This window comes from Chinchilla lanigera, unplaced genomic scaffold (assembly GCF_000276665.1).
Source record: "Chinchilla lanigera isolate Chin_1 unplaced genomic scaffold, ChiLan1.0 scaffold00196, whole genome shotgun sequence".
Lineage (NCBI taxonomy): Eukaryota > Metazoa > Chordata > Mammalia > Rodentia > Chinchillidae > Chinchilla > Chinchilla lanigera.
The window spans coordinates 234,547-245,480 of NW_004955597.1; the positions used below are offsets into that span (position 1 = coordinate 234,547).

General features: G+C 56.2%; 1 protein-coding gene and 1 long non-coding RNA gene across 2 annotated transcripts; one reads left to right on the plus strand and one right to left on the minus strand.

The window, feature by feature from the left end:
• The first annotated feature begins 1,700 nt into the window (after positions 1-1,700).
• Positions 1,701-7,208, plus strand: Nrsn2 (neurensin 2). The gene is made up of 3 exons (XM_005414719.1): positions 1,701-1,961; positions 4,333-4,527; positions 6,465-7,208. Exons 2-3 carry the CDS (start codon positions 4,342-4,344, stop codon positions 6,888-6,890), a joined length of 612 nt encoding a protein of 203 aa, XP_005414776.1. The 5' UTR covers positions 1,701-1,961; positions 4,333-4,341; the 3' UTR covers positions 6,891-7,208.
• On the minus strand, positions 5,310-9,220 carry LOC106147613. The gene is made up of 3 exons (XR_001232547.1): positions 7,962-9,220; positions 6,223-6,311; positions 5,310-5,542 (listed from the first exon to the last, which is right to left on the minus strand). It is a non-coding gene; the product is annotated as an uncharacterized LOC106147613 (long non-coding RNA).
• Between the last annotated feature and the right edge of the window lie 1,714 nt (positions 9,221-10,934).

Genomic DNA, 10,934 nt, shown 5'->3' on the forward strand with positions numbered 1-10,934 from the left:
ACTTGACACCAGTACCATTCCCTGCACTGTACCAAGGTCTCAGCCTTGCCCCTGATTCCAGATACACATAGCCTACTGCTTCCTGGACATGGACATTCCGCTGAGCCAAAAGCTCAGGACTCCGAGATCTCCCTGCTGGGCTCCCTGTCAGTTTCCATCTCTCTTGATCAGCGCATCGCCCGCTCGACCTGACACTGTGATGGTCATCCTCTGTCCCCACTCCCTCTCCCTGTCCTCATTTCTTAGTTACGGAGTCCTGCTGACTGCATTTTGTGGACGTGGTTTAGATTTGCGCCCTGTCTCACTCTCCCCTGACCACTTCAATCCTTCAGGATTTCTCACCCAGATTATTATAAAAATAGCAGATGACTGACCCAAAGTACACAGCAAAAAGCGAATTTCTTGGCTGCCCGTGCCCACGGCCAGCCTCCCACTAGACATCCACTGTCACCTCTTTCATGCCTATCCTCCCACAGCTTCTCTTTATGCCCCAATTTCCTTTTGGAGAATTGCAAATATGAGGCCTGCTATCAAGATTCTTTTTGCTACCAAGCGTTTACAGACCGCTGCTGTTTCCTTCACTGAGCTTGAAGTTTCACTGATCTTGAAGTGTAGGACCAATTCCTTCTTTTGATGGCTCCATGGATAGATATATAACCATTTGTACAACTTGTCTTCTACTGATGGATATTTAAATTATGTTCTAATTACTTATTGATGCCTAAAAAGTCACCAGAATCGCAGTGGTGTAACACAGTAGCCATTGGAGTATGCTGTGGATTCCATGTGTCCTTTCTGCTCCACAACGTGTGAGGCTTCCCTGGCAAGACTCGAAGGTGGAAGCTCCGTGGGGACTGCAGTCACCGGCTGCTTTGCTGCTCACTTTTCTCACGCCTGACCTAGGATGGCTCAGAGGCTAAGCCTTGCTGGGGGTGTGGTGCCTTCCCAAGAGCTCCCCACACGGTGGCTCTGGCTTCCTCCCCGCTCAGCAGGCTGGTTGATTGCATATGCTTTCCTGTCCCACCTTGGAGGTCCCTTCTGTCACACTCTAGAGGTCAGGGTGCTCAGCAGCTCATCGAGATTCAGAGGATACACAGACCCACCTCTACCCAGGGTAGAGGAACTTGTAGCCATGTGGTAAAATCACCCAGGTTGTTCCAGCCTTCTGCTGGCACAGGGAGACAGCACGATGATCACGACGCAAAGGGAAGTTTGTGCAGCAGTGCCTGCCAAAGTTTAGAAGCTACAATGACTTCCCCAAGACCACACAGCAAATGTCTACGTGCAGGAAAGGCAAGAAGTTGGCCAGGTTGCCCAGCAAAGGCTGACACTCTAGGGAGATGGCTGAGGCACTAGGTGGCTAGAGCAGAACTGGAGAGGCTGTCTCTTTACCTTCTTCCAGAGAGCGAAGGTGCCGCACTTTTTGCTAACACTAGGCCCGCTCTCCAAATCAAGGTGATGGGGGACTGAATCCTTGGCCATAGTGAAGACTCGGAGAGAAGAGGGCAGAGAGAGGACCTGGGCTCAGGATGAGGGCTTCCGAGAAGGCTTGCCAGGAGGTGCCCAGTGAGAGACAGGTGGGCCTTCATGTCGGGGCACAGGCGGGGCAAGGGTACAGTGAGGCGATGAAGGCTCAGGGGGCAGTGGGTCATCAGTGGGGGCACAGAGTCACAATCGGGCCAGGATTCTGAGGGCCTGCAGAGCAAGTGAGGCCCAGGAGGTGAGGGTCTCCACGAGGGGTCTGGGGTCTCCGAAGGGGAAGGAACTCAGGAAGGGCACAGGGGTCCTGCGCTGCCTGGGACCGGACCGCAGTCTGCCCAGCCCAAGGGGCACCGGCGCCCCCTCTTCCCCCCCTCCCGTGTCACCCCCGCCCAGGCTGCGGCGCAGGCGCGAACCGAACCCGCTTTTGCTCTGCTCCAGCCCTAGCTGCAGTTCGCTCGGCGGAGACGGCAGGCAGATCGGTGAGCTCGGCCCCCTCCCCGGCGCGCCACGACCCTTGCCCGGGATTTCGGGAAGGCCACCCTCTAGCCGGGTCCCCAGCCCCGACTGTGTCCCGCTAGGGCAGCCCCGGGTTCTGGGAGGTGAGGGTCCCCAGGAAGCACCGGGCAGAGACAGCCTCCGGCCAGCCGCCCCTCGGCACCTGGGGATTGATGGGCCGGGCAGAGCCTTCAGAGGACGAGCTCCTCCAGCTCCCTGAAAACCCATTCCTGTCCTATTCAGCCTCAGGTTGCCTCCAGAGGAAAAGAGCCAGCTAATTTCACTCGAGGAAAAAGAGTCAGTCAGAAAGAGGGCTGCTTTGGGGATCTGATGTCCCTAGTGGGAAGGGGCTGGGTTGGGGTCTGGTCCGGAGAACTGAGTGAGGCCACGCGGGGTGGCGGGTCCTGCGTCTTCGCCCTCGGGCCCGATCCGTGGCGCAGGCTTCTTCTCGCCTTCTCAGCCGCAGCCCCCCGCCACTACACTCGGTCTCCTCCTCTGCCGGCCCCCCCAGTCCCTCCCTCCGCCAGCTGGGGCCCCGCCCTGCGGTTCCCATGGCAACCCCGCGGGCCTAGGCCGCCTCCCCTGAGGGATAGACTGCTCGGACGAAGACTGGGGGAGGGACCGGAGCGGGAGGCGCTGCCAAGGTCACCTTGCTTCTCCAGGATCGGCGGGACTGAGTGATTACATACTTTTGGGGGCGGAAGAAGCAGTAGATGAAAGAGGAAGGACTGACCTGGGTCCCCTCCCAGGATTCTCACTTGGGGCTCTAATTAATGGTCTTTGCCCTGAAGCTCCGACTGCCCTCCCACCCCCATTCATTCTCCCCGCTCCGCCTCTCAGGGCGGGCACTGCGCAGGCGCGCCGCGCCCTGCAGGCTCCGCCCCCCGCGCCTCCCGCCTCGCTTCTCCCTCCTGCGTCACTTTTGTGCTTTGGGCCTCTACCTTTTCCCATTCTGACAATTTAATTTTTTTCATTTTTTTCCTCTTCTTTCGTCTGAATTGCAAATGAGGATGGACATATGCGACCTGTGGACAGGCTTTATTGATAGCGATCCTGTGCGCTTTTGGCTCAGCGGGGTCTCCAAGAACCGCAGCTGTGTGTGTGTGCGCGCGCGCGCGCGTGTGTGTGTGTGTGTGTGTGTGTGTGTGTGTGTGTGTGTGTGCGCGCGCGAGCGCGCGCGCGCTGCCGTGCTTCTACGCAGGGATTTGAGGGTCGCATCAGAGTGGCAGTAAGGGAGGCCGGAGACCTGTCTTAACCCTTCAGAACAACCACTGCTTAATTTTGTTTGAAGCTGCTCAGAGGGGCTGAGGGCCTTCTGGTGGAGGGGAGGGACAGAAGCCCCGTCTCCCAGAGCACCCTGCCCACTTTGATTGTAGCCCTCTTTGTGTGTGGACACTCCCATACCTACCATTCTCACGGCGTGTGTCCCCTCCGTGAAAAAGGGTTTGTTATCGATTCTTTCTGGGAGGTCTTCTTTTGATACTGGGGGTTAAACCCACTGAGCTACTTCACACTGAGCTACATCCTCAGCCCTTTTTATTATTTTTAAATTTGAGATAGGGTCTCACTAAGTCACTAATTTGCCCAGGCTGGGTTTGAACTTGCCATTCTCCTGCCTCAGGCTCCAAGAGTGCTGGGATTACAGGTGTGCACCACTACACCTAGCTAATAGGGTTCTTAAATAGGTATCTCTGGATTCCAGTCCTTGAGCCTAAGCTAATCCCAAGCTTCACCTCCCACGGAGTCCATTTCCTTGGGGCCTTCAGCTGCGAAGTGTAGCCCTGGGGAGAAACGTTCAAGGGCTTTGCAGCCTGTGTCAGCCAAGGCCGTTGCTCCTAGGAGGGGCTGGAGGTGGCTTTGAGGGAAAAGCAACAAGAACAAGAACCTCTCGCTCTAGGCACGGGCCCCTACAAGTTCAGGATAGAAATAATAACACAGAAGTTACAGTCATAATCATAACAGCTGCTATTTCTCAGCACCAGACACAATAGCTGAATGAAGCAAACATCATTCATAGCCCTATTTTACAGACAAGGAAACTGAGGCTTAGAGAGGTGAAAGCATATGTCTGAGGTCACACAGCAAGGAAGTGGTGGCCTAGGGGTGAATCCACGCAATCAGGCTACAGAGCCCGCAGGCAGCAGCCACCAGCAGCTTCCAGTGTGAACCTGCACAGACTGACACCCCAGTGGTGGTCACCAGGATAAGCACCTGGACCGTAGCTCCTTCTGAGTCTTAGGGGAAGAGGCTGGGCTGTGCTGTGAGGGTGGGAGGACAAGTGGGGGCACACATGGGACAGTCACCAGGGCAGCTCTGGAGTCCCTGCCCCATCAGCTACACCTTATCTGCCCACAGGGACCCAACATGCTGGCCTGCAACCCCTCCTGCGCCTGCAGCCGCAGTGCCATGGTGGAGGAGAGCAAGTGGAAGGGGGTCTTGTCCTACCTGCACCTCTTCTACGAGGACTGTGCTGGCACAGCTCTCAGTGATGACCCCGAAGGATCCCTGGCCCTGTGTCCCCGCCAGCCCTGGCCTTCACTGTGCTGGAAGGTAAGGTCAGAGGAGCAACTCTAGGGCTCCTGGAGCCACAGCGTGGAGAGAGAGGACTGAACTAGATATTCAGAGGCTTGAAAGTAAAGCTAGGAGTCTTGCACATTTGAGCAACAGAAAACTGAACTCAAATAGGTTTAAACAGTAAAGAGAAAATGCTGTTCCTCTTCTATAAGAGACGAGACATTCAGTACCCTCTGGAAAATCTGACCCAGCAGTTCAAACCATTACACTGAAGACTTCCCTACTTTTCACTTAAGTCTTCAGGGTCTCCATGGGGCCCCTATCCTTATAGCAGAACAGCTTCAAGCCCTCCCTACACATTCCCCAAATGGCTACTGCTGTACCAACCCCCACACCTTTAAGGGAAGATGGTGTCCTACATTACTTCCTTCAGAAAAGAAAAGATGCAGAATAGCCAGAAACCAAAAATATCACCTGAAGCACGCTTGTAATCCCAGCATTCAGGAGGCTGAGACAGGAGGATCGCTGTGAGTTTGAGGCCAGCCTGGGCTACAAAGTGAGCTCAAGGCCAGCCTAAATTGCATAATGAGACTCTGCCTCAAACACACCCACACACACACACATCACCACATCACCATTCAGACACACACAACACACACAAGTGGGTACACACATACACATCACCATTCCCATCAGCACACTCCTCCCCAAAGGTAGAAATGGGTATACATTTAAGAAAATATGTACAGATAAGAAGTCTTGCTATTATCAAGACATAATTCTATCTACAGACTCAACACAATCCCAATAAAGTTTTATGTATGCCAACAAACTGATCATAGTTTATAGGGAGAGGCAAAAGATCCAGGAGAGCCAGAAGTTAGAAACAGGCTGCCGTGCACAAGCCACAGTGTACTCAGCTCGCAGCCACATGGCTGAACTCATCACCCTGGAGGAACACTGACTGCAGGCTTGAGCTCCCTTCTCTTCAGTCTTGGCGTGGTTTCCCAGTGCTGTGGTGCTCAGGTGCTGTCGCAGTGAGCGGACAGACCTGAGAGGAGCAAAGCATTCTTGTCCACGACAGCCAGGGAGAGTTGGCAGCCAAAAGCTCCTACACTGGGCATAGCTTCCTGCTAAATATTTAGGAAAAGTGAGGGAGGGAGTCTCTCCTACTTTCAAAGAGCTTCGTTCTAGTGGGGAGGCTGGATGCAGAGGTGCCAGCCTGCACAACCTTAGGCCAGCTGTGCAGAGGATGCCAGGAAAGGAAGTGGACTCAGCCCTGGGGTGGTCAGGGAAGACCCCCAGAACAAGGTATGTGTTTAAACTTTTTAAGCATCTTGTTATTGTCAGGCACTGTGCTAGACTCTTGGGGACAAAGAATTTAAGAAGCCATGATCCTTGCTCTAGAAGAACTCCCAGGTATGGTCACTTAGTCATCAGCATCAGCCTCTGCCCCGGGCCAGCACTGTGTCAGGCATAAAGACACAGACTGAGCCCCAGCAGGCAGTCTCCACTCTTACAGGCTCTCCACTCTGTGGAACAGGCCAACCTCACTTAGGCAGGACCCCAAGCCCAGGTGTGGGGCTGCACCAGGGTGGGCACACACAGAACAAATGGGGGCAGAGTGTGCGCAGATCCTCAGCAGGATGCCCGCCCTCAGCCTGGGTGTCCCAGGTGGTTTCCAAGGAGCGGAGAGGTTTGAGATGAGACTGCGGATGCATAGACACTGACCTGGCAGAGATATAGAGGGTAGAAAGGACGAGAGGCTAAGACGAGGTCCAAGTCATGCTGAGGGCGCCTCAAGCTTGGCCTGGTGGGAGCTGCAGAGGAAATCCACATGCAGGCCTCGGGTTCCAAATGGAACGGGAGGGCTGATGTTGTCAGAACCCACTGGTGTGTCCTGGGATCGGATCCCATCTCTCAAGCTTGGGATCCACCTGGGGTCCCAGGTGACCCTGACTACCTCTCCCCAGATCACCCTGTCCACAGGGACCCTGCTTCTGCTCCTGGGGATAGCAGCTCTGACCACTGGCTACGCGGTGCCCCCCAAGCTGGAGACCGTCAACAATGTAGAACTGCCGATGCTGGATGAGCGGGCTGCCGACTACAACAAGGCCCTCAGCATCTGCCGCCTGGTAGGCACTGCGCTCTGTGGGGCAGCCGGGATCCTGCTGACCGTCTGCCTTGTGTGGGCCACGTCAGGCTGCCTGAATCCGGACGTCAAGGTGGAGCCCTTGGACACCGAAGCTGACAGCCATGTGGAGGTGTTCAGGGATGAGCCAGAGCAGCAGCTGTCCCCCATCCTTCCTGGTGCCAGTGGCCAGTCATGGTTCTCAAGCCCCACCAGGCCCTCCGGGCAGTGCTCCGCTCAGACCATGGAGCCCAAGAGAGACTCTTGAGTGCCTGTGTGGCAGCTCAAGGAGAGCTGGACCCCTTCCTCCTGCCATCACGCCTCGCCCTCCCACTGTCCTCCAACTTCTCCCTCTTAGCAGGGCCCCTTCTCCCCAAGGCCCCAGAAGGCCCGGCTCCAGGTCAAGCTTGGAGCTCCGCTCCCCACACCCCCGCCGGTGTGGCACCTCTGTTCAAGGTCTCCCACCCCTCCTCCCCAGGCCCTTCAGGTCCGAGGACATCTCCCCCAACCTGTCGCCACCCTCCTGTCTCGGACTCTGGGCGCCCCTTGCCCTCAGACTATCAGTTCCTGCCTGTCTGACATCTGACCATCCTGGAGTTCTGTGCTCTTCCTTCGCTCCGCTCCTGGGGTGTGAGAGCTGCCCTCCACACAGGTGGGGAGGGCGAGTCGCTCTCATCCCCCAAGACGCCCCCAAGATGGTGTAAAAACATGTTACCCACACCGTGCTTCGCACCTGCACTGCGGCACCGAGCCCCCAGCCCAGGCTTCTCAGGCAACCATCACCCCATGTGCAGAGCAGGAGGCTGAGGCAGGCTAAAAGCGGTGTGTCTAGGGTCAGTCACAGAGCAAGGCGGTGTGCAGAAACTGGAACCCAGCTGGGCCAGCTCTGGTTCTGCAGCTGGAGCAGAGCTCCACACCTTCCTGGTTCCCAGGAGGGTCTCAGGGGTGAGGACAGATTTGGCCTAGGAGACGAGCTGGAGGCCTGGTGGTCCCAGGTGGCTACTCTGGACACAGATTTAAATGCTCTCTAAGCGCCAGGGACAAGGAGAAGTGGGAAGTCTTTGCCCCCTCAAAGTCCACCCCCTGGGCACCCGTGCAAGGTGATGACAAGGGCATCACCTGGATGCAGCGCTCCAACCCCGCCAGAGCCGTCATCTCCTCCTCTGCCGCTAGGGGGCGCCCGAGGCCGCCGGAGATACGCCCTCCCGAGGCCGCCCCCGCCCCCTCCTTCCCGCCGGCCCAGGGGATCCGGGCTCCTCAGCCGCCCGCCGCTCCCCGCGCCCTGTGCCCCCCGCCCGCCCGCCCGCCTCATCCACTGCGCGATCCGCTCAATAAACACCTGGGGCAGCCGCCGCTTCCTCTCTAGGGGTCACCGCTTCCTCTCTTGGCGGGGCGTCTGTGGCGTGAGGGGCGCGGAAGTCGTTCTGCTCTCCCGGGATAACCCGGGAGAAAGGAATGCATTCCTCATTTTACAGGCTCGGTACCTGGCGGTCCTAGAGGCGAAGAAGCCACGTGCCCAAGGCCGCCCGGAGCGGATCCAGATGCGGGCCCCACCGTGCGGCCTGGGAGGGAGGGCGAGAGGGAGAGAGCTCTCATCCCTGGAGTGAGGAGGGCAGGCTGGGGCCAAAGGCGCGTCCTTCCCCGGACCCGACTGGAAGAACTGCTGCCCCCTGCGGGCCCTGTCCTCGAGCTTTCAGACCTGAATTCTACTCACCTTGGCACCAGCCAGGCCTGAGACGGACCATTTTCCCAGACCGGGATCCTGAGCGCCACGCGTGTATTTCCAAATGCTTTTCCTGGAGGCTGAATTTGGACTCAGCCATTCCAAACTATCCTCCCACCTCTGCCCCGCTAAACCAGCTGCTGCCATCTGCATTTAGGGAGTGATGGCTCAACACTTCCTGCTGCTGCACCGGACCTGGGAGTCCTCCTGGACTCCTTTTCTCATGCCCTGAAACCAGGGTGCCAGCAACAACCACCCAAGAACCGTCGATTCAACCTTGGACACATCCTGTCCCCAGCCTGGGCCAGGCCGGCTCCTGAGCTGACCACTGTCGCCTGTCAGGTAGGGTACCGCATGCGCATCTCCCTGGATTCCACACGCACCCTCCCCGAGTCTCAGCCGTAGGCAGCAGCCAGGCCAGCCAGACCGACACAGGGAAAACACAAGTTAGTCCAGTTCCTCTGCTCCGAATCCTAAGTTAGGCGCAGGATGCAGTGATGTGCACCCATATTTCAGCACCCAGGAGGCTGAAGCAGGAGGAACACCATCAGTTCCAGGCCAGCCTGGCCTACATAGAGACCTTGTCTCAAAAAACCAAACCAAACCACAGTAATAATCGTCATAGGACAAATCCATTGAGGAATGACAAAATGAGTAAAATTCAGGTGAAAAAGGCTATCTGTGCAGCGTCAAGGCATCTCCCACAGACGCGGTGGTTTTTCCAGCTGGGTGCCACTTCTTTGATGCTCTGGGTGCTGGGAGCAGGCTTCATTCTTCTCTCCTGGAATTGGGGCTGCACTGAGCCACTTGCTTCTGACATGTAGAACTTTAAAATCAAAAATAGTGATTTTCAGGCCTGGGGATTTAGCTCAGCGGCACAATGCCTGCCTGGCAAGCACAGGTCATGAGTTTGATTCCTGGTACTGGAAGAAAAACAACAGCAACAACAACAAAACAAAAATAGTGATTTTCGGGGCTGGGGATATAGCTCAGTGGCATAAACGCCTGCCTGGCAAGCGCAAGGTTGTGAGTTCGATCCCCAGTACTGCAAAAAAATAAAAATAAAAAAATAGTGATTTTGGGTGGAAACTCGGCTCTGCCCAACAACCACCCTCTCCATCTACCTCCTCCCGGCTGAGAGGGTGTCAGTCCACCAGGTTGAGGGCACTGTGTGAACCTCAGAAGCTTCTTAACCTCTCTGAGTCTTCTTAACCTCTCTGCCAGAGCTCTGCCCTGCTCTGGCAGATACCACCCTAACCAAAGGATTGGGGCTAACTTCAGCAGGGCAAGGACTGACATCAAGCCCTGCAAAATGAAGGGCGAAAAGGGTGTTTCACCTGAGTGGTCTCCACCCCACATCCATAACTTCCGCCCAGGCAGGAAATCTGTCCTGCTGAAGATCTGCCCAGCACTCTTCAAACTCCTCCAGGTCAGGGGACATGGGGTAGCTCAGGGGCAGAGCATGCGCTTAGCATGCACAGGGCTGGGGCTTAGCCCCAGTAGCGAGGACAGGTTCCAGGGAAGAACGAAACACCACCTGAGGTTGGAGGAGACCAACGAAACGTGGCTAAAGGCTATGTAGCAATTCATTCTAAGTCTAACATTATTTCAAACTAAAAAGCTTCGAGCCAGGTGTGGTGGCACACGCCTGTCATCCCGGCCCTTTGGAAGGCTGAGGCAGAAGGGTTGCAAGTTTAAACACAGGGCAATTCAGCAACATAGTGAGATCTTGTCTTAAAAATTAAAAAGATGGGCTGGGGATTTAGCTCAGCGGCAAAAGCGCCTGCCTGGCAAGCGCAAGGTCGTGAGTTCGGTTCCCGGTACCGGAGAAAAAACAAAAAACAAACAAACAAAAAAAAAAAAATTAAAAAGAGCTGGTTTTGTAGTTCAGTATGAAGACCTGGGTTCAATCCCCAGTACCACACACACACACACACACACTCACACCCATAAGGAGATGGAGGGTTTGAACAACACTACCAGCAGCCCGACCTAGGTGACATGGGACATGTCCCATGCAGACAGCAGCAGGGTGCACAGGACCTCAGGCCCTAGTGGCTCCTGGAGACCAGAGGTTCGGATGGAAGAGGGAACGCACAGAGGCCCAAGGCTGTCTCAGGGCATCCTCTGGTGGTGGCAGCTGGGCCTTTGACCTGGAGAAGGGGAGGGGTTTTCACCCCCACGAACTCTTTCTTCTATGAGGGGCAGATCCAGGGAGACAGGAAGAAGACTGGCCAGAGGGTGTACGTCTGCTCTTTTATGCAAGAGCCGAGTGCTCCGCCCGCACACCACCCGGGAGACTGTTCCCACCCCTACCCTCTTGCACACTCTGACCCTCTTCCCAAGGCAGTGAGGTTCTCTCCACCAAAGAAAGGGTGGTCTGGGACCACTGCCTGACCTCTAGTGGGATGAGGAACTGTGACCCCGGATAGGAAGAGGAACCAAGCGACATTCATAGACGCCAGGAGATGTCAGGGTGGGGTGTGAGCTGGCTTGGGATCAGACAGTTGGTCAGCAACAACCACCCTCTCCATCTACCTCCTCCCGGCTGAGAGGGTGTCAGTCCACCAGGTTGAGGGCACTGTGTGA

Bases quoted from the DNA above. Each gene is read 5' to 3' on its own strand.
- Nrsn2 (XM_005414719.1), top strand. From the start codon at position 4,342: ATGCTGGCCTGCAACCCCTCCTGCGCCTGCAGCCGCAGTGCCATGGTG. The intron at 4,528-6,464 runs GTAAGGTCAGAG...ACCTCTCCCCAG, and splicing joins GGCCTTCACTGTGCTGGAAG to ATCACCCTGTCCACAGGGAC.